The sequence below is a fragment of the Grammomys surdaster genome, unplaced genomic scaffold, assembly GCF_004785775.1.
Source record: "Grammomys surdaster isolate TR1022 unplaced genomic scaffold, NIH_TR_1.0 125846, whole genome shotgun sequence".
NCBI lineage: Eukaryota > Metazoa > Chordata > Mammalia > Rodentia > Muridae > Grammomys > Grammomys surdaster.
In genome coordinates this window covers 1,965,197-1,991,569 of record NW_021620672.1, presented here as the reverse complement: position 1 = coordinate 1,991,569, position 26,373 = coordinate 1,965,197, and the positions used below count along the sequence as shown (strand labels likewise).

At 47.3% G+C, this 26,373-nt stretch overlaps 1 protein-coding gene across 1 annotated transcript; it reads right to left on the bottom strand.

The window, feature by feature from the left end:
* Window positions 1-21,598: 21,598 nt before the first annotated feature.
* B3gnt7 (UDP-GlcNAc:betaGal beta-1,3-N-acetylglucosaminyltransferase 7) lies at window positions 21,599-25,826 on the bottom strand. The gene is made up of 2 exons (XM_028789574.1): window positions 25,519-25,826; window positions 21,599-23,865 (listed from the first exon to the last, which is right to left on the bottom strand). Exons 1-2 carry the CDS (start codon window positions 25,527-25,529, stop codon window positions 22,689-22,691), a joined length of 1,188 nt encoding a protein of 395 aa, XP_028645407.1. The 5' UTR covers window positions 25,530-25,826; the 3' UTR covers window positions 21,599-22,688.
* Window positions 25,827-26,373: the final 547 nt, after the last annotated feature.

The window sequence follows — 26,373 nt, the reverse complement described above, 5'->3', positions numbered from 1 at the left end:
CTCTGGGATTCCTACACCCTCTTCTGGCACACTTTTAATTCCAGCACTTGAAAAGGCAAAGATAGGTAGATCTCTATGGGTTCAAGGCCGGTCAGGGCTACATAGTTGAGACTCTGTCTCTGAATTAAATAACTAACTAATTAATTAAATCATTTAAAAAAGGATTAATCATTTCAGACAGACATTGCCTTATCTAGAAAACCTTACCATGCTGGATGACTTGGCTTCACCCAGATTTTCTCATAAATTGGCTGATTTCTCTCTGGCTATTGAATTACTTTATTAATTATTCTGCTTTCACGTCTTCTTTGGTACATCTTTGAACATTTTTTGCCCTGGGGGATTTCATCCTTTTCATCTTTTTCATATACAAGAGCCTGGTTTTCTCTGTGCCAAGTCGTTCATCTTGGCCAGTGATCAAAGGCCACAGGATCATGAAGTGTCTTTCAGGATCAGCTGAGAGGACAAAAGACAGGGCATCTTAACTTAAATATCAGAGCCTGAGGAGTTTTCCTCTCCTTGCCCTGCGCCTCTTCCACTTCCAATTGTTCTCAACCCCCAGGACTCACTATGTTGTGTTTTATAAAAACAAAAACAAAACAGGGATATGTTTGGTGGAAGTGCAGTATGGTGCGGTTAAGGGGGTGCCTCTGTGGGCCCATGCTGAAGCATCCCTTCCCCCTGAGGTACCTATGGTATAATATAGAATAGAGTTTATTTAGGGCATGGGAGGGGTGTTGAGGGGGTAGTAGAGACAGAAAAAGGAAAGGAGGGAGAGAGGGAGATGGGGGGGAGGGAGAGAGAGAGAAAAGAGAGAGGAGTAGAGGCCAGCCATGAGCATGTGGAGAGAAAATGGGGAGGAAAATGGGGAGAGAAGGGACAGAGAGGGAAGTGGGGGAGGAGCAAGAGCAAAAGAGTGAGGAGGGGCAAGCAGCCCCTTTTATAGTCAGGCATGCCTGCCTGTTGTCAGGTAACCATGGGGCAGAGCCTAGAAGAAACTCCAATACCCTGACTTCACATCACCTCTTAAGTGTGGTGTCCCTAGGCTCCAGAAGCCCCAAAGGTTGAGATGTGAACGTTTTATTTGCTGCCTTGTGTTTTGTGACTTTCACTGTTGCTTTATGTAGAGAAGACAGACGCATAACTGTCTGCATGCTGGCCCTATTATTTTGGGATTCCAGTACTGTTATGATTCATTCTTTATCTGGAGCTTACTTTGTCATATGCTCATTTTCCTATTCTCCAGAATAGAAAAAAAGGTAGTTAACCTATTTTAGACTCACTCCTAACATGAACTCTTCCGGGAATCTACAGATCTTTCTTTGTCTTGTATGACGGTCCTGATGCTCTCGGGACTGATTCCTGAGCTGTCAGGCGTCATGAATCCTGACCATGCATTGCTCTAGCAGGCCACGTAAATGACTGATGCTGGCTTCCATTTGCAGCAGATTTTTAGTCTCATAACGCCTATTTCAGTCTTTCCTTTCGATGTGATAAACACCATGACTAAGGCAACTTATGGAAGGAAGAGTTTATTTAGCACATGGCTCTAGGGGAGTAAGAGCCCATCATGGCAGGGATGTATACAACCAAGCAGCAGATGCAGTAGCAGGAGCGGGAAGCAGAGCAATCGCATCTTTCACCACAAGCCTGAAGCAGAGAATGGAGGAGGGTGGGGGAGACAGAGACAGAAAGACAGATAAAGACAGGGACAGAGACACAGAGAAAGTGTATGTGTGCTAGAGGAGGGGTGGAGGAATGCTATAAAACCTCTAAGCCCACCCCCAGGAGGCACTTCCTCCAGCAAGTCCACACCTCTCAAGCTTCCCACAGCGGTGCCACCAACTGGGGACCAAGTGTTTAAATGCCTGTACCTGTAAGGGATGTTTTACACTCAAAGCATCCTGTTAGCCAGTAGCTTCTTTCCTTTTCAAACCTTCTTATCTGGCTTTGATTACTTATTCTTTTAGATATGCTTTGTGTTGTGCGTGTAGGTGTGTGTGGGTGTATAGGTCTGTCTGTCTGTCTCTTTGTCTGTGTCTGTGTGTCCATGTGTGTCTGTGTTTGGTATGCAGGTGTGCCCAGCACAGGCATGTATAGAGGCCAGAGGCTGAAGTCAGGATGTCTTCCTCAGTCACTTTACCTAGTATTTTGAGGCAAGGTCTCTCACTGAACCTTGCGTTTTTTGGCTAGACTGGCTGGCCAGCAAATCCCCAGGGTTCCCTTATCTCTTTTCCCCACCCCCAGGTGCTGGGATTACAAACTTTCATAGCCATGTCTTGCTCTTGCACAGGTGCTTGGAACCCAAACTCAGGTCCTCACGTTTGCAGGACAAACACTTTGCTCACTACCCACTGATCTCTCTTACAAACCACTCAGAGGACTTTTTAAAAATGCTTCATGGAGCTGGGGCCTTTAGGAGTGCTAGTTCCCAGTACCACATAATGTCTTACAATAGTTTGTATCCAGTTCCAAGGAATATGGCCCCTTCTTGTAGCCTGGTTTATGTAGAGAGTTTCAGGCCAGCCAGAGCTATTGAGAGAGATTCTCTGTATCGTTACATCTATGCTAGAAGAGAAACACCACTTTCACTTTTATATTTTGTGTATGTCTAAGTATATTCAATGAGTGTGTGTGGTGTCTGTGGAAGACAGAAGAACGCATTGGATCACCTGGAGCTGCAGGAACAGCAGTTGTGAGCTGTCCAAACCAGGTCCTCTGCAAGAGCAGCTAGCACTCTTAACTCATGAGGCATCTTTCCAGCTTCATAGTTGTTTTTAAATACTAGCAATGAGTGATCAGGAGTTTGAAAAATATAAAAAAACATTGAGAAAGAAAAAAAAACAAAACACCAACACACCACTTAAAAGTAGCTTCCCAAAAGTTGACAAGTGTGGTTCTGTGGTTGAATGCACTCAGCTCATGTAAAGGCCACTGGGTTTCTCTTCCCATCATTAAAACAGCAAAATACAAAAGAACGTGGTAAAAGATGTACGGGCCCTGTACACTGAGGAGGTTTTTAGAGTTGCGTAAAGATATAATAACGTGGTACACACATACACATACGTGTCTTTATATATTGCTCGTAGATGGATTGGGGAATTTAGCATTATTAAAATGTCAATTCTCAGGCCAGTGAGATAGCTCAGTAGATAAAGTACTTGTTAAATCTGACAACCTGGATTTGATCCCCTGGCACCCACATGGTAGAAGACAACTGACTCCTGCAAGTCGTCCTCTGACCTCCACTTGCACCTGTGACATGAATGTGCACAGGTGTGTCCTTGAACACACACACATAAACAAATATTAAAAGAAAAAAATGTGTTACTCAAGTGGTAGGGATAATATAGTATATATCTTGATACTTCTTCCCAAGGCATCTTTTTAAAAATTATCTATTGCCCTGAGATAGTGCACACCTTTAATCCCAACACTCAGGAGGCAGAGGCAGACAGATCTCTTTGAGCTTGAAACCAGCCTGGTCTACAGAGCTGGTAGAGTTGAGTTCCAGAACAGTCAGGGCTGAAGAACTAAAAACCAAACCAAACAACCAACCAAACAAAAATCTATCTATCTATCTATCTATCTATCTATCTATCTATCTATCTATCTATCTAGTGTGTGTGTGTGTGTGTGTGTGTGTGTGTATGTGAATTCGTGATCATGTAGGAGTCTGTGGAAGTCAGAAAAGGTCATCAGATCCCCTGCAGACAGTACTGAGCCACTATATGGATGCTGAGAATCAAATCTGGTCTGTAGGAATAGTGAGTGCTCTTAACCACGGAGGGGCCTACCTCTCCAGCTCCAGCTCCCAGGCGTCCTTCTTTACATTAAGCCAGTATTGCTTCTTCTAAGTTCACCTGTTTGTGCATCTCTACACTGCCAATGTCGCACCTGTAATGTTAGCTCCAGTCAATCCCCCTGCCCCTCCCCATGACCCATTTCACTCACATAGTTGGTTAATGGCTGTATTCTACCAGGCTGCAGAGCAAACATATCAACACCCCCACAATCCTATATGTTGGGTACAGCATAGTTCTAAAGGAGAAAGAAGTAAAGATCTTGACATATCAAGATCCTGGCTTATCAATATACTATTTTATTTTTTCATTAACAGTGGGTTAGCTGGGTGGTGGGAGCACACACCTTTAGTCCCAGCACTAGAGACAAGTGAATCTCTGAATAAGAGGCTGGCCTGGTTCACAGAGTGAGTTCCAGGATGGCTGGGGCTACACAGAGAAACTTTGTCTCAAAAAAACCAAACAACGATAATTATTTGGTTACTGAAAGATAAGTCACCTAAACCACAGAGCCTTAGACGAGTTGAAAATCTCCTGACAAAGTCCACACGTTGATAACAACATCTGCAGGCATTTATGAGTAGAGAAAGTCCTGACAGGAGGTTAAGAACATCTGCCGCCATTTCCTGTCCTGCACCCTCAGGACACAGGTACACGGATGGAACTCCTCCATCTCCCTATAAAACTCTCACAGCCGCTGCGTCTGGGCACACGGTCCCCTTTCCCCGCACAGAAACTGCTGCTCTTCATTGTTAATGAAGAACCACTTGCTTCTTTTCTTTTATTTCCATCTTGCCTCAATCAATTCTGACCCACCAGCTACAAGGCATTAAACTTTCTCCGGAGAATAGACGTCACTTGAAGCAGCCTCCAGCCTCCTGGAGCTTCTCACAGCGGCGCAGGACCGCTTCCCACGCTACAGCAGTGTTCTTGAAATGCTTTGCAAGACCCCTGTGAGTCTGAGGTGGACGCGGTTCTCTGGTGATCTCATGATGTACGTTGCAGAGTTAAAAGGGCTGGCTTAGTCTAACCGCTGATAGGTGTGTATTAGTGTTGTTACACGTTATAGAGAATTCGATCTCATTATTTTGTTTTAAAGTTAGTAAAGAATAGAGAAGTTAGACCTATGTTATAGACAGATTATAGTCCCTTCTTTTTTAATTATTTGTATTTATTTTATGTGCATTCATGTTTTGCCTGCATGTGTTTCCGTATGAAGGTGTTGGAACTCCTGGGGCTGGAGTTACAGTGGTGAGCTGCCCTGTGGGTGCTGGGAATTAACCCCAGGTCCTCTCTAGGAACGGCTAGTGGTCTCAACCGCAGAGCTGTCTCTCCAGCCCCTACAGTCCCTTCTTTAAGCAAAGGAAACAACGTAACTGCCAAGGTTAGCAAAGATGTGCTCACTCTCTTCACACCACTGGTGCTCTACTGTTTTTTAAACTATATTATTAAAAAAAAAATCCAGAGTTTAGGTCTGGAGAGATGGCTCAGTGGTTAAGAGCACTGACTGCTCTTTCAGAGGTCCTGAATTAAATTCCCAGCAACCACATGTCTTTTTATTTTTAATGACTTTTTTTTTAAAAAACATACATTGGTGTTTTGATGGAAGGTATGTCTGTGTGAGGGTGTCGGATCCCCTGGAACTGGAGTTACCAACAGCTGTGAGCTGTCATGTGGGTGCTGGGAATTGAACCCAGGTCTCCTGGGAGAGCAGCCATGCTCCTAACCGCCGAGGCACCTCTCCAACTCCAACACCAACGTCTTAAACCAAGATTTCTCTGCCTTCTTCAAGGTCTGTGTGCCTCATGTCAGCATGGAGACACCACCAATAGCCTTCTTTCTTTCCTTGATTTCTTCTTGAATGTTTGAAACTTTCAAGTCATAAAAATGTGACATACTTCCTCAGCGATTTCTACTCTTGAGGCTACACAGACAGACTAAGGGACGAGAAGGCGGAAGCCTGGCGCCACCGAGTCTGTCCTTCTCACTGCAGCTGGATGGAAGAAACAGGAATTTTTTTTTCATTAGGGTGGGTAATAAAAACTCTAATCTTAAATGCTGGGATCTCTCTTATCTGATAGCAAAGCTTACGAGAGATTCTCTTCTCATACCCTCTAGGGAGGACACTAAAGGAATCTTAGCAGACAGGTCTTGCTGGGTTCCTCCACGTAGCCTGCCCGCATCATCTGAATACATTTCCATGTGGGTGTAACACACCTATGCCATGGAGCCCCATAAAAGCCAAAGAAGGGGCGATGTGGTGGTGTGAAGTTTTAGTTCCAGCACTCAGCAGGCAGAAGCAGGTGGGTCTTTGTTAGTTCTAGACCAGCCTGGATACGTGAGCTTCCATCTTTAAACAACAAAAAAAAGAGGATTTAGGTAATTTTATGGAGTTATCAAACAAATGTGTATTGATGTAAAGATACACAAATACATTAGAGTCCAGATATATCAATAAATATATCAATTATATATATCAATTGGGTTTTTTGTTATTAGTTTAGGCATTTTGTTAAACTGGCTGGCCTGGTAATTGGTTCTACATAGCCCAGGCTGGCTCATGGTAATCCTTGTTTCAGCCTCTGGTGTGCTAGGATTACAGGCATATGCTGTCATGCCTGATTTGTAGACCTCAGACTCTCATGAACGCTAGGCAAGCATTCTTCTACTGACCTGTACTCTTAGCCTCTCAACCAATTTTTGAAATGTTGTTACATGTATTTATTGTGTACATAACACGTGAGCTGGCATGCCATGGTGTATGTGTGGAGGTCAGAGGATAACTTTGTGAACTCGGTTCTCTCCTTCCATTTTTATGTGAGTTCTGAGTTCTGGGCCTTGAACTCAGGTTATCAGAGTTGGAGGCAAGTTCACACAACCACTGAGGTGCTCATTTTTTTTTTTTTTTCTGAGACAAAGTTTCCTGTATCACAGCTGGCCTTGAACTCCCTATGTAGGATGACCGTGAATTCCTGATTCTCCTGCCTCTACCTCCTGAGTGCTGGGCTAACAGACAGGCATACATCACCAAACACGGTCTTTTTTCTTTGTTTTTACATTTTATTTATACATACTTGCTTATTCTTTGTGTGTGTGTGTGTGTGTGTGTGTGTACTTGTGTGAAGGAAGTCAGAAGACAACCTTCAGGGATCAATTCTCTTCTTCCACAATGTGGGGCCTGGAGACAGAACTCAGGTCCTCAGACCAGGTGGCAAGCAACTTACCTGCTGAGCTATTTTGCTGCCTCATTAATATAAAAATTTTAAGTTACATCTATTTCTGTATCTATATATCCATCTATGTATCTTTCTATGTATTTATGTATCTATGTATATATCTTTCTATGTGTCTATCTATGTATTTATATATGTATGCATGTATGTATGTATGTATGTATGTATCTATCTATCTATCTATCTATCTATCATCTATTCCCTCTCTCTCTCTCTCTCTCTCTCTCTCTCTCTCTCTCTCTCTCTCTTTCTCTCTGTGTGTGTATACATGCCATGGGATTTGTGTGGAGACCAGTTCTCTCCTAACACATACATGGGTTCCAGGGATCTGAACTAGGGTCATCAGGCTGCATGGCAACAGCCTTTCAGCAGCCCATCAAATGGTTTTTTTTTTTTTTTTTTTTTTGGTTTTTTGAGACAGGGGTTCTCTGCAAATAATTTTTTTTTGATGAAGATATAAAGTCACTTCAGGGGAGACTGCACAGTCACTCGGCAGGACCAGCCAAGTGATATCCCTGCAGAATACAGAGTTGGAAATGATATTTATGGGTCTCACACGTGAAATAACAATAAATACAAGAGACCAGAATATGCAAATTCAAAGCCTTCCTTGGAGAAAACCTGTGAAATACCCTGTTTCTGGAGATTATAAAACTGACACCCCCAAGTGTCATCCCCAAGTGTGCCAGGGCCTCAGACCTTCCTTTCCCATTGCCCACTCATCTGCTTTCTTTACTAGGCATTAATTTTATTATTATTATTTTTTTTTTTTTGGTTTTTTTCGAGACAGGGTTTCTCTGTGTAGCCTTGGCTGTCCTGGAACTCACTCTGTAGACCAGGCTGGCCTTAAACTCAGAAATCCGCCTGCCTCTGCCTCCCAAGTGCTGGGATTAAAGGCGCGCGCCACCACTGCCCAGCTTTTTTTAGCCCAAGCTGGCCTAGAACTCCCTGTGTAGTCAGTGATGACCTGAAATTGTGCTTTATCTACTTTAATCTTCTTTATCTCCTCCCAAGTTGGAAAAATAGGCTTGTGCGGTGGTAAGAACTGAACCCAGGGTTTTCTGTTTGCTAGGCAAACACTACCAACTGAGCTCCGGCTCCTCTTCTGTGGCCACCAGCTGAAAGACATGTCCATGTGAGGCTACCCAAATCATCTTCTCCACAGGTGAAGTCAGCTTGTAGGGACTCAAGCTGCTTCAGAGAAGCCACACAGACAGGAAAGGAACAGCCATACAGACACCTGTACTGGACATGCTAAAGTCTGAGAGGTTTTGGTGACAGGTTAGAAGTCTTCTGTTTGAGCTAGTTTGGCTTCTGTTAGGGAACAACTACAACCTGAACAGAATTTGTGCTAAAATAGAAAGATTCACATTCTGGCTTGAGGGAGACCCAAGCAACTACTGTAGAATCCACTTCCCAGCTGGGACAGGGGAGCTGCTCCCAGTTAGGTGCTGATATGGGGGTGCAGGGGAGAGGCTGGGGTGTGGGGAGTAAGAGAAGGAGGGATGACAAAGTGTATGGTGTTGGGAGGATGCTGGTGTGAGTCAGCCCCTGCAGGATGTAGTGGGTGTCCCAAGGTGACTTTCTAAGGCCTGGGGGTCCTTAGGAGCAGTTATACACAGCCATCATCCTGGGTTCAGAACAGTGACAACAAGAGGACAAATGATGTCCAGCCATGATCTCAGAAGGACAGAGGCTGCACATTCATTGATTAGAATTTCAGGGAATGGAAAGATGGCTCAGCGGTTAAGAGAACTACAGGCTCTTCCAGAGGTCCCGAGTTCAATTCCCATCAACCATATGGTGGCCCATATCCATCTGTAATGGGGTCTGATGCCCTTTCTGGTGTGTCTGAAGACAGCTACAGTGTACTCAAATATATGAAATAAATAATTCTTTTTTTTTTTTTTTTTTGGTTTTTTGAGACAGGGTTTCTCTGTATAGCCCTGGCTGTCCTGGAACTCACTCTATAGACCAGGCTGGCCTCGAACTCAGAAATCCACCTGCCTCTGCCTCCCAAGTGCTGGGATTAAAGGCGTACACCACCACTGCCTGGCAATCTGTCTTAATTTCATCAACACAATATTTTTAAAAATATTATTATTTATGTGTATGTGTCTATATATACACATGTGCCTGAGGCGAGAGGCGTCCCCTGGAGCTGGAGTTATAAGAAGTTATGAGCTGTGTGATGTCAGTGCTGGGAAGGGAACTCAGGTCCTCCGTAAGAATACGTGTTCTGAACCACTGAGCCATCTCTTCAGCCTCATGGTAATTATATTTGTCTTTCATCCTCATTTGTTAAATTTGGCATATGTCTGGACAGCACAATGATTTTAATGCCCAATTATTATTATTTTTATTTTAATGACACATATGTGTATGTGCCTCTGTGTATGAGTCACCAGGTCCTCCTGGAACTGGAGTTATAGGTAACTGTAAGCTTGCTGCCTGGTGTGGCTGCTGGGAAGTGTCAGGAAATCCTGCTGCTATGGCCAAAGTGTGACTTTACTGGAAAGCCTCGAGGTAGGTGCAAAATGGTAGCCTTCTTCGTCAGCATCTGAGAGGTTTCCTCTCACCTGGGGGATCCCAGACCTCATACCCACTACCTGAGGAATGTCACACAGCCTTGGTGAGATTACAGGCTCAGCTTCCTTTCTCTGGATAAGAACCTGTCCCGCAAGCACCTGGAATTCCTGAAATGCCTCTCCGTGCACATGAGGTACCCTAAGCTCTAGCCAATGATACATGCACAGCCTAAAACTCCCTACCCTCTTTCCAAAAACTATACAGCCCTTGATTCACCCCGGATAAAGTTGTGCTGTCTCTCTGAAGCTGATCATGGAGATGAGTCTGTCATTCCGTCATATCTATGGGCCTTCTGAAACCCTGTCATACCTATGGGCCTTCTGAAACCCTGCTCATTGACTCTGTTCTCTTTGTTCTTGTGGGCCAGTGGCCAACGACCCTAGGGAGAAGAGAAGGCAGCTTAGGTCCTCTGGAAGAGGACTGCCTGTTTCTTAACTGCTGAGCTGTCTCTCCAGCTACCACCACCACCACCACATCATTGTCATCATCATCATCATTTTTATTTTTTTTTTTTTATTTTTATTTTTTTTTGGTTTTTTCGAGACAGGGTTTCTCTGTGTAGTTCTGGCTGTCCTGGAACTCACTCTGTAGACCAGGCTGGCCTCGAACTCAGAAATCCACCTGCCTCTGCCTCCCAAGTGCTGGGATTAAAGGCGTGCGCCACCACCGCCCGGCATCATTTTTATTTTTAGACTTAACTTTTGATAGAATACTTGCCCAGCATGTGAAAGTTTGTGCTTTTGATCCCTGGCTCTGAAAAATAAAAACATAAAAACAAAAAAGCAAAGCCTGCCATGAACCGCTGTGTCAGAAACAGATACATTTGTGTCTTTCCACAACGCCAGGGAGATGGAATAACAATGGTCTCTGCAAGCTATATTAGTGATTTGCCCAGTAGTCCTGCTTCCTTGATAGCTGCCCGTTGGCCAATACAGAGTCTTTCCCTCTAATCTCAGTTACTAGAAATAGCACGTCACACAGCACATCATAGTAAATCTCTCTCTCTCACTAAGCATATATATACATACACACACATATACATATATACACAATACACATATATACATAAACAATACGCCCATATATATATACACACATATACAACATACATATATATACATGTACATAATACACATATGCATATACACATGTCTACACATACACACATACATAATATACATACACACATATATACATAACATACAACACACATACAATATACATATACACATCTATACATATAATACACATATTCACATATGTACATATTTACAAATACATATATATGCAATGGTTACAAAGGATTAAAAAGGTGGTGGCATTTAGACAGGCCTTCCTGAGAGGCAGAAGCAAAGGTTGGTACACATGTTAAGAGTCTCTGTGGGAGTTAGAGGAAGAACAGGGCTGGAGGGCCACTGGAGACACAGTGGCAGAAGCAAACCAGGAGGCCACAGGTTTGAGCTGAGCCTCAGGGTGATGTGGAGCCACCCAAGTGAGGAGTGGTATGGTAGAGGCTGTAGTGAATCAGATAGGTCCAGGTGGACCTGCGGAGGGAGGTCAGTGGACAGACAGACAACCATGGGAGAAGGCAGAATCAGCAGTGGGGACCAGGCTGCACCTTTGGGACAGTCTTGAGTTCTCTGCCTTTCAGTCCCTTGAATAAAAACACTGGGTGGTCAAATGACAAGTTTGTCCAGCTGACATCTTCAGTGCCCTCCTCCTCACGGGATCCAGGGAACAGGATTGCTTCCTTCTTTAGTCTAATGTGTTTGGTAAGTTCTCAGGCCTGATTTTCTTGGTTTCTTAAGAAGTATTTATATGCAAATGAATATTTTTCCTGCAAGTATGTATGTGTATCATGTTTATTCTGGTACCTGAGGACCAGAAGATCCCCTGGAACTGGATTACAGAGTTGTAAGCTGCCATGTGGGTGCTGGGCAGAAGTAGCTTTCTAGTTCTTTTTGGTATAATTTTATTTATTTTTATTTTAAGTGTTTTTTTTTAAAAATTTTTTAAAGATTTATTTTATTTATATGAGTACACTGTAGCTGTTTCCAGACACACCAGAAGAGGGCATCAGACCCCTTTACAGATGGTTATGACCCACCATGTGGTTGCTGGGAATTGAACTCAGGACCTTTGGAAGAGCAGTCAGTGCTCTTAACTACTGAGCCATCTCTCCAGCCTGGTATAATTTTACTATGCTTACGATGATCCCAATTTACTTTGATAAGTCTATAGGGTGGAATCCTTTTGATTTAGGAATATGTTTTTTACATGTTTGTGTTTCATGGGTGGTGACAGACGAGTGATATTGCTCGTGTGTCCACCCAGGTACAGGGTCATTTTGCCTCTGTATTTACATTCAAAACAGAGTCAAAAACTGCTTGCAAAATGGAGTTTCTCAGGGCCGTGCTCAGTACTGTGCTCAATGTTGAAGGAATGTTGGCGTTACCAACTCACTTACCAGCTTTCTGTGGGAGCAAGATTAGAACTCAGGTCCTCACACGGTACAGTAAGTGCTTTACCTACTCACCGAGGCACCATTGCAAGCCTCATGTGGACTTTACTGTCTAACACTATAATTCAGGGCTGGGCACAGGCTGATTTCAGTATCCTCTGAATTTCTTAGCCTTTACATGTTCATTTCCTAAAATGCTGGCACCATTAATTTACTTATTTGGATTGCCTCTTCTTAGAATACTGAATGTGCCAGGCAGTGGTGGCGCACGCCTTTAATCCTAGCACTTGGGAGGCAGAGGCAGGTGGATTTCTGAGTTCGAGGCCAGCCTGGTTTACAGAGTGAGTTCCAGGACAGCTAGGGCTATACAGAGAAACCCTGTCTCGAAAAACCAAAAAAAAAAAAAAAAAAAAAAGAATACTGAATATATCTAAAGTTGTAGAATTTTACAACTTTTGTAGCTAAAGACTGGGGACCAAAGGCCTAAAGAATATAGCACGGTGAAAATTGGCAGCATTAGCACCTAACATGTAATCAATCATGTAGCTAGTGTACCTGATTTCAAAACAATTGACCATTATAATTTTTTTTCTTGGTCTCAGTAACCATTTAAGAAGGAAACTAAGGTGGCTGTTATCACTGTCCTTGCTATCTGATTTACTTCTGTGGGTGGTTTCTAGCTTGTTGTGACGTGGCGTTGGGCCTAGTCAAGTTCTGGCTTGGATACACTTGATGTTTTCTTTCTTTCAAATGTGCATATATGCTAAGATTTTATACGCAAAAGGGAAATTAACATCTATGTGTGGCACACAGATACAGTTCTGTTGGTGTATGTGTGTGTTTATGTACACACAGCATATACGTGCCATGGTGTGTGTGTGGAAAACAAAGGACAACCTTAGTTATTTATCTTCACCTTGTTTGAGACTAGGTCTTTGCTTCTCTGCCCTATATGCCAGGTTAGCTGACCCCCATGCTTGGTGATCTCTGCTTCCTTTCTTAGAGGATTGTAGACCCACTACCACGTTAACTTTATGTGGGTCTAGGGGCTCCAAACTCAAGTGGTCTTACACTGTAGCCCTAACCTAGAACTCTCTTTGTAGACCAGGCTGGCCTCAAACTCATATAAAAGATTTGTCTTTCTCTGCTTCCCAAGCACTGAAATAAAAGGCATGCACTACTACATCCAACCAAAGATGCGTCAGGAGAGGGCATTGATTCCCCTGGAACTGGAGTTACAGATGGTTATAAACCATCCATATGGTTTCTGGATATTGAACCCAGGGCTTCAGGAAGCCACTATTAACTGCTGAACCATCTTTCCAGTACCCCCAGGATGATCTGTGCCCCCCCTCCACCTGTCTATGTGTAACTGGAGCCCCCAGGGTAATCTTGAATTAACAGTGTAGCTGAAGCTGGCCTTGAACTCCTCATGTTTCTACCTCTACCTTCTGAAGGCTGGGATTACAGGTGTCTATCACCATGCTCAGCAATTTTTAAAAACTTTCTTTAGGGGTTAGAGAAATGGCTTAGGGCTTAAGAACACTTGTTGCTCTTATAGAAGACTCTGGTTTGGGGGCTGGAGAGATGGCTCAGTGGTTAAGAGCACCGTCTGCTCTTCCAGAAGTTCTGAGTTCAATTCCCAGCAACCACATGGTAGCTCACAACCATCTGTAATGAGATCTGATGCCCTCTTCTGGTGTGCCTGGAGACAGTGACAGTATACTCACATATGTAAAATAAATTAATGTTTAAAAAAAGATGACGACTCTGGTTTGATTCCCTAGCTCCCATGGGGTAGGTCATGAACATCTATAACTTCAGTTCCAGGAGGTACCCTCTTCTGACCTCTGAGGGCACTAAGTATGGATGTGGTGGACATACATACACGCAGGCAAACCATTCACACATAAAGTGAATGCATCTAATGACTTTTAAAAAGACTCAACTTATTGTATATGTATGGGTGTGCTGTTTGCATGTCTGTCTCTGCACATAGTGTTCATGGACACCTGAAGAGGATATCAGGTCTCCTGGAACTGGAGTTACAAGTGAATGAGCTACCATGTGGTTGCTGAGAATTGAACTCAGGTCCTCTACAAGAGCAGCCAGTGCTCTTAGCTGCTGAGCCATCTCTCTAGCCCCTAATAAAACATTTAAAAAAACTATTTCTTAAAAATGACACATAATAAACCAGGAACCTTGGTACATCTATTTAACCCATAGTGTACATAGACCTCAGTTTGTGTTCTTTCTTGTATCTTTTCGGTTTTGTTTTTGGAGACAAGGTTTTTCTGTGTAACCACAGGGTACCTAAAGCAGGATGGAACCTGGCATCTCTGCTTTTCCTGTGTATGTTTCCTTTGGCTGAAGGCACAGAGATAAGTCCTTATTCTAACTCTGCCGGAGGATCAAAGCTTGGAAAACAAACCAGTCCCGACACAAGGGTGATTATATAGAAAGGCAGGCTGCAGCCTGAGGCGGAAGTGCTCATCTTCTAGGACCCAGGCTGAGCCCCTCAAGCCATGACGGAGTCTAGGACCACCTTGTACAACCTTGGGCTATGGAACAAATGCAAGGCCAGCCTGGGAACCTTAGCAATGCCCTGTTATAGGATTAAAAAAAAAAAAAAAGGAAAGAGAGACTTGAGGGTATAGCTCAGTGGCAGAACAGAGATAGCAATTGGCCAGACCACATATTCACCAGGCCTGCTTAACACAAATAGCTTTTGCCATCTCTGTCTCTCAGCTCTTTTTCTCTTTAGACCTGGTTCCGGCCAATACTTGCTGGACCTTTTTTATTCATTCTTCCCAATGTGGCCACACTGAGTAAAGCTCTCTGCTTTTTTTGTAGCTCAAGCTGCCCTCAAACTTGTGTGGGATCCTTTTGCCTCAACTTCCCAAATGTTAAGATTCCAAGCTTGGGCCTCCATGGACACCATAACTCTTAACTGGTATATTGTGGGAGGTGGCAGCCTTGCTGGAATTGCTGGAGCCGGAGCTTTTGTGTTACAAAATGGGTACAATGGAGACCTTTATACAGTCCGGGTATGCAAAGAGCAAGAACCCTTCGTACTCACTGTCAGAGGTCAATTCCCACTACCTGTCTGGTGTGAAGCCGATACCGAGGCACACAACGCTCTCCCAAAACGTTAATAATGTTCAAATGATGCTAAATTCCAGATTGCACCTAATGGTCCAAGGTATCAGTTCTCTAGAGCCTGGCATCTAAGAGGTCGGCAGGGGGCGCTCCCCACATTTTCCCGGGTTCACGGAGATCCCATTGCTCCTTGGGAACATAGGGAACCCCTCCCCTAGCCTGCCCCAGGGGTGTGCCGACCACTGCACACTACCCACGCCACTGGTGCCCAGCACAAAGTCAATCCTTCTGAATGCGCACACACAGGCCCGCAATAAGCCTCCTCCGCCGGATCCAGCAGGTGCTCAGGGCACTCCATCTGTCCCCAGCAGGGTCTCAGATGCTGACCACCTGAGGCTCCCTCCTGCCGGTGACTTCAAGAGCTGGGCCTGCAGAACCCAGGACTGGGAAGGAATTCCGGTCATTCCAGTCCGTTGGGCTGTGCCAGAGAAATCCGGATGCAGGATGATTCGGGATAGGTCGCCTCATGTTCTGCATGGGTCAGTAAATCCCTGTCCCTCGATGCTGCCAGGATGCTGCTGACACCAGGCTCTTGGGAGTCCCAAGGCCTTTGGCTAGCGTCAAGTCCACTCGGAACCCTCGGGTTCCTTTTTAATCTGCTCAGTTTATGTCCTGGTCAAGTATTTTCTCCAAGCCACTAGGGGGATTCAGACCACACCAAAGAGACTAGATACAGTACTCGGCTTACCTTGATGAGCCTATAGAGAATGTAAAATGTACTTCCAAGTTTATGTTGCCTGCTAGTTCTCCTTTCTCCAGTACATCTTTCTGCCTGGTAAAGAATTACAGGACAAAGCCGGGCGGTGGTGGCGCACGCCTTTTAATCCCAGCACTTGGGATGCAGAGGCAGGCGGATTTCTGAGTTCGAGGCCAGCCTGGTCTACAGAGTGAGTTCCAGGACAGCCAGGACTACACAGAGAAACCTTGTCTCAAAAAACCAAAAAAAAAAAAAAAAGAATTACAGGACAAGAAAGCTGCAGTCCATCTTCACAGTTTTTATTGTAGAGGCGGAACCCAGTGCCTAACAAGGGGCTTGGGGGCAGGAGGTGTCAGAAAAAGGTAGTTCTCTGTCCTGAGGTAGTTAGTTTCTCTGTTTCTCTCCGTCTCACTGCCCCTCTGTGTGTATTGGGTTTTTGTGCCTTGGCTGGTCTGGGACTCACTACTTAGGCTAGACTGTTTTTTTTTTTTTTTTTTGAAAACACAGAGATACATCTGCTTCTACCTCTCGAATTCTGGGACTAAAACAGTGCCCTACTACACCCAGCTCTTGGCTTTTATACTTTCTAATAGGGTGCAGTGCAGGGCTTGGTTCCCTTAAAATCAGACTGGGCATGATACTTTTAGTCCATTGGGTCATTTTAAAGGTCTGCAAGAACTTGATTAAGACAGGGGTGGGGACCTTCAAAAGAGGGCCACACCCACCCTGAGGGTTATCTGCGGCCAGCAGTTAGTGCAGTTGGGAGGGATAAGGAGTTAGTTTAGCTAAACCCACCCTTTGGGTTACCTGTGGCTGGCTAGGGAATGGGGCAGGGAGTTATCCTGCTGGTTGGCAGTTAGTTCAGAGGCCTGCAGGAGTGAAAAACAAGCCACAGAAACAAGGAGGGTTTCTTCTGTGCAACAGCCCAGCTCCATCTATAGTGGAAGCGCTCGGAGGTCAGTCTGATCTCATCTCGGACTTCTCTCCCTAACTACCTACCTATTTAGAATTAACCATCTCCTATCTTCCCACAGTTCCAGTTTTGTATCAGAAATATATGCAGAAGTTGTATTCTATCCACTTTGTGCTTAGGTGTTTGTTTAAATAAGAAAACACCTCACCACAAAAGTGAGTATGCGTTAGGGATTTTAGTTTCTGGTTCGAGGGGAAGCCGTGAGCAGTTAGAGGAACCGTTCAACAGCACACATTCTTTACAGAGCTGAAGAATTGAATTGCAAACGGAGGAAAACTGGTTTGTCCACAGAAGGGAGAAAAGTCAACCTAAGTGCTCCCCGAGAGTGGGCAGTTTGCAGTCATGAACTTAGAAAGTGGTGCGAAAGGGGGGCCAGCCCAGATGGCTGAGCAAGGCGCTCCCCGCCTAACCTGACACGTGAGTTCTATCCCCAGACCCCACCTACCTACTGAAAGGCAAGAATTTACTCCTGCAAGCTGTCCTCTGATTTCCCCACTGACACACACACACACACACACATCCCCTCCCATAAAAACTTTTTTTTTTTTTTTTTTAACAAAAAGTGTAGGAAGAGGCTTCCGACAGTGAACGTGACTTGCAGCAGACATTTCAGTCAGTGCCAGGGCTTTATAGGATCAGAAAATCCTTGCATCAGAATATTTAAATAATTATCTGGATTTTTTTTTTCATTTGGTGCTATGCTTCTGAGATTCTCCCAAATGCCATCACTCATTGAATCTAACTTTTTTTTTGCTGCGCTGTAGGCTTTTACAAAGAAGCAAACACATTTACCACTAAGTTGTTGTAAGGAAAACAGGAGAGGAATGCCGGGGGAGACGAGATGGACTGGGGGTTGGGAGCATTCGGTTCCAGTCAATCCCTGTCACACAATAGCTGTGGGATCCTTCTGAGACCTCCATTTCTTCCTTTGAATATAGTGTTGAACGGAATTCCAGAAGCTTCTACTCCCCGGTACTACACCTAGGAACAGGTTTCCTTTGTGAAAGGCAGGATTCCTTAAGTGGTCTCCTTTAGTTATGCAAATCTTCTGGAGGAGGCCGCCCAGCTCTGGGTAACAGTGGGATGGCCTTTTGCCCCCTTTCAAGTCCCCTCTGAATACAGAGCTGGTGGCTGAGGACAGGAACTTCTTGCAGTTGAAGCCTTCTGTCCTTAGTAAGGAAACCCTCCTCCCAACACCGATTGCTATCCTAAGCCTGAAAGTTGCTACTGTATGAGAGAGCCTGAGAGAGTTTATGGAATTCATCCAGAGGCCCTGGACCCAGGTCCCCAACATCCAATTGCTCTTTGGTGAAGGATGGCTGTGACGGTGAGTGTTAGAGACAGATACTTAAATGCCTGAAGTATAGGCTTCCCCGCAGCCTGCGTGGCCTGAGAAGCCCCCGAACTGCGCAGGTCCGCTCAGCAGCGCCCCAGTGGGGAGCGAGAGCTAACAGTTGGAATTGCCTGCTGAGGGTATGCTTGGGTTCCCCACTTCCCACCCCGACGAGGGTACATAAAAGAGTTTACATTGAAACGGAAACCTGTTTTTAACTAAAGACAAAGTAATACAGCTTATACATGCAAGATGTTCCCAGCGCCAGGCATATTGACTACACTCCACAGTTGTTACTTATGTCCACCCAGAAAAAAGTGCCGGCCCTTTGTCACCCTGAATTAAAGGAGAGGAAAAGAAAAGCCCTCCTCCCTTAAAATAAACCATAAAACTTAGAAAGTTCACTTTGTTCCCTTCTATTTGGAGAGACTCATCTCAGAGGGTCCTAATCTTCGCCTGGGGATACGAGTTCTATCTGTCGTTCTAGAGAGAGAGAGAGAGAGAGAGAGAGGGAGGGAGGGGGGGAGGGGGGGGGGGAGAGAGAGAGAGAGAGAGAGAGAGAGAGAGAGAGAGGGATCGTTGGGTGAGAAGTCCAAGCAGACAGGCCTTCCTCAGTCTCCCCACTGAGTGTGATTTCAATTGGGTCATAAAAAGTCTTCCCTAGTTTTTGAGTTCTGCCTCTTCAGAAACTTTTTGCTTTTACTGGAAAACTTTTAAACAGAGCTGGAGAGATAGCTCAGTTGGTAGAGTGCTTGCCTAAGCCGGCAAGAAGCCTCTGCTTTAACCTTCAGCACTGCATAAATAAGCCTGACATGGTGGAGCCTGCTTGTTGAAGGGTTAATTACCCAAAAGCCTCAGGTGGGCTGAGAGACTTGGGCCGCAGAGTTGACTAACAGCACGGGTGGGAGCTTCCGATCAGGTGATTCACATACCCACCTGCTGGGTGGTATTTACCATTTTGAGACTGGGGGTAGGTGGGGGGAACTGACCTACAGCTGGACTTTTCCATCTCAATCCCCCTTTACTGGCCCACAATCCCCCAACCCCCCCCAGGCCATGTTCACACAGTCTTGCTTCCGCAGGGGTTGTCCTCCAGCCATTCTGATTAAAGAACAATTCTGCTTCAAGAGATGCTTGTCAGCTTCCTTTCATTTCCACTTAGCCTTCATCAGCTCCTATCTAACACCTGAAACACCAGCTACCAGGAGGTGTTGAGTTATTGTGAGTTCAAGTTCAACCTGGGGTACGGGAGAGGGAGACTGACCTCAGGAAGGAACCTGTTAAGACTTTTCGTGTTGTCTTTTGTTATGCAACCTTGGTGATGGGACACACCTCTCAACTAGGAAATGAGTGACAATGCCTGAATCTTCCAGGAAAACCTTTATCTTTATGCCTATTTCCTTAAGTAATCCCAGCAATAAAAGTATCTTTATAGAGACAGTCTGGATAGAGAAGGCTGAAAAAAGCCAAAGGCAACAGAGAGAGGGGGCCTGGTAGGGGCTGCAGCAGCTGGGACATTCTGAACATCTCACAGTATAGTTTTGGGGATATGTGCCTGTCCTGGTTGGCCTAGCAGGTTGTGGACCCTTGACTACCCGATGGGTTCTCATAGTTCAGAGCCTGCAGAGAGCACCCTAACTTGAAACAGACAGGGCCACCTGGAACAGCTAGACCCATCTGATCCTAGGGAGGATCCTGCCTGTTTGGATGGTCCTCTCCCCGCAGATTCAAACAGTGACCCAGGGTCCACACAGCCTAGAGCTAAGAACCACAATCATTCATTCTCTCAGATGTAGGATAAAGGCAGTCTCTAGAGAATATCCCGACCCTGAGAGTCACAGCTGATCAGTGAACCGCATGAGACTGCTTAGCCCCTGACCAGTCAAGTCTGGACAATACCCATTCTGGTTCTGATTCCTTTCCTTCCATCAGATAACCTGGATGGGATGGTTGGAGAGTTATTATTAGAGTAACCCCTTTCCTTTGTTCTAGGAACCACTGGCCTGAACTGGCTCTTGTCTGAGTATCTCTGGGTCTGGTGTGTTTCTACCCCTTCCCAGACCCAAGAACTGGGATCTGTTAACAAACTCAGCAGGGAACCTCCTCTTTGTCTCTCCCCCCCCCCCACACACACACAGTGGCTCCTCCCCAAATTCCAGTCTACCTCAGGGAATTATCCCTTTAAGCAGTGGGTACAAAGCTCAGTCAGCGCTGGTGCTGGGGGATGGGAAATGTCACAACATCCCCTTAGGGGCTCCTTGGCCTTCCTTCTCCTGAGTTAAGGTGGCCTGCTTGCCCAGCCTTGGGCCCAAGTGAAGCAAAACCTCACACACTCAGGCTCAGTGGGCAAGGCTCAGAAAGCACTGAGTCTTAACTTGATGACACCACCAGTCATCAAAACCCACCGTGTAGACAGGCTACTTCCACTGAGTTCCCAGTCCATAGGACCCAAGTCAAAGACAAAGGAAACCAAAAGTAGTAGCTTCAGAACTCCTGATCTCTTGCCCCATCCATCCTCAGGGTCAGCTCCAGACACTTCTCTAAACCTCTGAGGCTTGAGATTCAGGCCTGTCTGCCATCTAACTGCACAACCAAGCATCCATCTCCCTCCCTGGACCTTTGATTAAATCATGTCTCTGCCTGGTCCTTAAATGTGGCTACAGATGACCTGAGCTTTTTGCCTGGCCCTTCTAGCTCCCCTGCTGCTGTTCTGGGAACAGGTGCTGGCGCCTCCAAAGGACTCTGCACTGTTGTAATCTTCAAGTTTTTAACTTCTGCAAACTAGGCATGTGTTCTACACTGAGCTCTGCACATAATACAGCCAGCTAACAAAGGAAGGTGTGGGAAGAACTGTGCTAGGGAGAAATGGTGGCAGCCCTGTCCCTTCCAATCCTAGGACTTGGACTGGGGCAGCTGGGCCCATAGTGGATCTGAACTGGACACAGCTGGCTTGCTCACTACTGTCTCAGAAGATCCTGTCCTGGCAGTAACTGCCCTTCCTCCTCCGGAAGCAGCAGCTTTGGCAAAAGTCCTGCACGTGGTGGCAAGCTCTCCTTCCAGCCAAGACTACTTCAATGCTTTCACAAGGACATCAGGGAGCCGGTTAGACTCTGCACACCCTGCCTAAGGGCACCCACTAGAACACTAGCCTCAGGCCTGAACTCTCGCCTTGACCTTTGCTAATTGATACTTAGGCCAAGGCCTCAGCTGGCCATGTGGTCACCTGAGATAGCTGAGTGTTAGAGCTCCCAGGCTTCTTGCACCACCACAGTCCCCCCTTCCTCTAAGGCCCCTCTAGAGGTCTTACACACCCACTAGCCAAGACCAAGGAAGCAGCTAGTTCAGACACCTTCAACAACCAGTCCAGTTTTATTGAGAAAATAGAGAAGATGCCTCCATCATTTTCAGGTAACCCCAGGCAGAGGTGGGAGGTGGCATTCTTTCACAGGGGAAAATAGTCTGGGCAGGCCCCAGAAAAGTAGGGGTGTCAGTTGGGGAGGGCTCAGAGTGGGACTTGAAAGGCAGGGGCGAGTGGTAAAGATGCTAGCCGGTAGATGGGGCTGCTGAGGGAAAGCGTACTGAAGAGAGGTACACCTCCCAAGGCCTGGAGACGCCTCCTTCCCCTTCCAATTCTTCATAAATAAAATTTCACAGTAATAAAAGAACATCTTACATCTAGGGCCTAACTGGCCAGTTTCTGGCCAGGGAGTCAGTATTGGTGAAGTGCCAAGAGTGAGACCCGGCTTGGGCTGGGCTTAGGGATCACTGTGCTTTGGGGGCCAGGAGCACTGCTCTTTTGCTCTGTGTCAGGGGTGTGAGGTGCGGCGCTAGCCCACACTGAGGTTTAGAGGAGTGCTGAGGTAGTCAGAGCGGCCAGTCAGGCTTCTGGACAAGAGAAGACCTAGCTAGGAGCCATGCCTCGGCAGCTGACTCCAGGCAAGCCTGGGGCTGTGCTGATCGCCTGTGGAGCTCCAGTCTCAGGAGATCCAGGAATGTGGACCAGGGGACACCTGTGGACCTGCACAGGACTGAGCTCCCGCAAAGGCTGCCTGGCCCTCAGGGAGTCAGAGGCATTTCACAGGAAAGAGACTTCCCTGTGAAGACAAGAGACAGCCACAGACCCACTGGGGCCAGGTCTAGCTCAGGTACCTGAGCAAAATTCCTTTAGAGGCCACTGGGGCCTCCTACCAGACTAGAGAGGCCCTGCTAGGAGAGATCCAGGTCCTCAGATAACCTCCAGTCAGGGAAGTTCTGGCAATTCCTGGACCTCTTTCTGGGAATTTCTGGGAGTTCCTCTCTGGCTCTCTGTACCCCACCACACCTAGGGGCACAGAGGGGCCAAACCCTTCACCTCTTGCAGGGGACCAAAGACTATGCCATGTATCTCCAGTCCTAGGACCCCAAGGACTCGAGGACAAATGCAGTGGTGGCCCAGCAGCATTAGAGCACCTGGAACTTGAGAGAACAGGTAAGATTGCTATGCACCAGATCCCACATGGCCAGCAGCTCGGCAGGCAGCAGCTTGTGTACCACAAGCATGGACCGATAGAAGCACGGTTCCTTGTTCATTCGGCTACCTCGGACTCGAGAGATGCCAAAGGTCTTGAAGCCCTCGTGGCCTGTGGGTTTCACTCCCAGCAACTCCAAGCACATGCCCAGGAAGACGTCATCAATAGGGAAGAGTTCCAGTGTGTCACAGGCATGGTGGAGTTGCCGAGCTAGGCTGCCAGACATGAGGAACCCCCCGCCACCAGCATAGGGTGGGTAGGTGGCCTTGCTATACATGACCGAGGGGATATAGTATTTGTTATCTTTTTTGCGGATGGGCCGAGCATGTTTCAGAACATCACCTACAAATAGGTTTTCCCGAGGCTGCCGGTCAGACAGAAATTCGAGCAGGTTGGTGGGGTTGACAAAGACGTCATCGTCACCTTTGAAAATGAAGGGGACATTGGGACAGTAAATGTCAAGCCACTTAAGGAAGTGAATCTCCTTAAGGGTCAGGTTGAAGAAGCTGTCAAGGAAGTCCCATTGTAGGATGTCACCATAGAGACGGTCCTCATAGGCCAGCAGCTGTTGGTAGTGGGTTCGCTCCTCTTGCTTGGAGGCTGTACCGAGCAGGAAGAGAGTCCGCACGGCGCCCCTGCCCCGACCTGCTGACTCCCATTCATGGCCCCAGGTCTGACGAATGACCTCTCTGCGGTCATGCTGTGTAATGACTGACTTGACTACCACCAGCAGATAGACATCGCTGTCACACTTCTCTGGGTGGTTCAGCAACATGGGGAAATAACGGCAGTGCCGGTAGGCCAGGAACTGTCGGAAGTGTGGCTCCAGACTCTGGAACCAGGACTGATGGGTCAGGTTGATGTTGATAGAACAGTTAGTGGTAATCACATCCCAGACCTGGGGTCTCCGAGGAACTGTGGGGGTGGGAGCTGCTACATCCTTTGGACTCTTCCAGAAGCTGTTGACCAGATTTCCAGTTTTGGGTGGCCCCAGTGTGGGTGGTAGAGGATCCTGAAGGAATTGACCAGGGGTCACACTGCGCTGGAATACAGTGACAGCCACAAGGAGGGCCAGAGCCAGGCATACACTTTTGTAGAGGGTTTTCTTCCTAGGGGGAGCAGCAGAGAAGAGGGTGAGGTGGCACTCATCCTCCTCCTGAGGATTAGGGGCCCACAGATGGACCAGTGGCCTCTACTTCCTGGACGGTCAGAGGATCCTGCTTCTCTCCTGCTAACTGCCCAACTCAAGAAGCACTGTAGAATTAGTTACTGGGATCCCAAACCCAACAATTTTGGGAAGGGGGCCATTTAACCCCTCAAGTTCCCCCAAAATGGGACAAGGCACAGGATAAATACCAGGGATGAACTCAGTGAAATGCTGTCATTTTGCCAGGAAAAGAGACCTCTGTCCACCCCCTGTGCTCTGGTTTTCATTTTTAGTTCTTCACATAAATAGTGGACAGCAGTATCACCAGGTGACTTTGAACAAGTCACTCTAAGGGGAAAAGACAGTATCCTTATTGCAGCTTTTGGGGAGTCTCCTTGTGGAGTGCAGTGGGGAGTGGGTTCTGGCTTAGCAGCCCCCACCGACTCAACAGCCATTCTCACTCTTTATGGGAGGCCGGGAAGGGAGTGGACAAATCCCATCAGACTCCTTACGCCTACCTTTATGGAGCACATGGAGCAGCGAGGTGCCTAGCCCTTCATCCCTGGGAAGGAAACCCACTTTCCGGGGACCCTTCCTGGTCAGGTAATCCCACCACGCCCTTTTCATAGGCAGAAATCCTAGCTCTTCTCAGGAACGATCCAGCCTGTGCCCCTTTCCCTGAGAACCTTCTCTCCTTAGCTCACACTGGGAGACTCATGACCTTCCAGCGCTGGGGCAGCAGAGAGATGGCTCTCCCCCAGGCGGGGAGATACAAGAGCCAGGGAGCCACGAAGCAGGTAGAGATAATCCCAGGTTTTCTTTTTTCTTTTTTTTCCGAGACACGGTTTCTCTGTATAGCCCTGGCTATCCTGGAACTCACTCTCTAGACCAGGCTGGCCTCGAACTCAGAAATCTGCCTGCCTCTGCCTCCCAAGTGCTGGGATTAAAGGCGTGCACCACCACTGCCCGGCAACCCCAGGTTTTAAGCCTGCGGAGGCGCAGGGTGAGTGAATGTTGAGTCCTCCTCCCCACATTCAGCGAGCTTTCCCCAAGAGCCTCATGACTTCCTGACCATCAAGTTGGAAGGAGAGAGAAAGACAGAAAAATGACTTAGGTACACTGCTGGGAACCGGAGCAGAGGATTCTGAACCCAGTTCCAGTCCTTAGGGTTCTAAAGAAGCTCCACGCCGCAGCTTCAGAGTCCGGGTAAGGACCAGCCCCAGAGCCCTGGCTCGCACATACCAGTTCACTCCATTTGTAAGAGCAAAGCCAGGGAGGGAGAAGGGTCGAGGCGGTCCAGAGAAGAGGCCACAGGAGGAAAGAGGAACCGAAGGGGTCAGGTGTGTGTGTGTCTGCTAGTGAGATCCCAAGGCCGGAGAGACCTTGCATACAGGCTGCCCGAGTCGCGGCCGGGGAGCCAAGCGAGAGTCCCGCATCTCCCACATCCCACCTGCCGCTCCGGCGCTGCTCCCTGCTCCGCATCTCCCGCCACCCTCGCTGCCCAGGGAAACTGGGGTCGGTCCCAGGACACCCAGCGTGCATCCCTTGCGGTCTGCGGTCACGGGAGGAGGTGAATCTCGGAGGTACCCTGTGCCCCACCGGGACCCCGACTCACCACAGAGACATGGCGGCCCGGTCCAGGGCAGCTGAGCGGAGCGCACGGATCACAGCTCTGGGCGCCGCGGCTGGGGACGGCGGGACGAGGCCGAGCCGCGCCCCCGCTGAGACTTTCTTTTTCCCTGCGGCTGGAGGAGGGGCCGCAGGGGCGGCGGCCCAGGTAGGTTAACCCTTCGCACTCTGGCTCACTGCGGGGACAGCAACTCCGTTCAGCCCTGGTCACCTCAGAGGCACGCCCCGCAGGATCGCGAAGGTAAGAGCCGGAATCTCAGAGACCTTGAGGATCCCCAACATCCTGAGGCGGCGACTTCCCCGCTGCTGGGCCTTCACGGGGTCGCCTGCCTTCGGGACACGTGGGGACGTCGGACGCCGCCCACCTCCACGCCCACCCGGCGCCTAGCGGCCTGGCTGCTTCCTTCTGGAGTTGCCCTGGGTGTGTAGTCAGGAGGGTGGCGAATAAAGGCTGTTTTCCCTAAAGCTTCCTTTTTTTTTTTTTTTTTTTTTTTTTTGCCCGTCTACTTTTATTCTTCCCGCGATCGTTTAGGTCTGGTCGGCGGTCTCAAGAGGAGATGATGCTAGGAGAGGCTGGGTTGCCTGTGTCAGACCCCCAGCCAGCCCAGGTCACCCAGGAAGGCTCTGGGTTCCCCACTCTTTCTGCTCTACCCTGCCCCAGTAAGAATGCTTATTAGCCTCTGCAAAAAAGTCCTTTCTTTTGCTAGAGTGTTCGCACGTGCTTTTAATCCCAGTAGGTGGATCTCTGTGAATTTAAGGCCAGCCTGGTCTACGTGGTGAGTTCCAGGTCAGCCAGGACTCCCTAATGAGACTCTTGTCTCAAAACAAACAAAAACCTCCT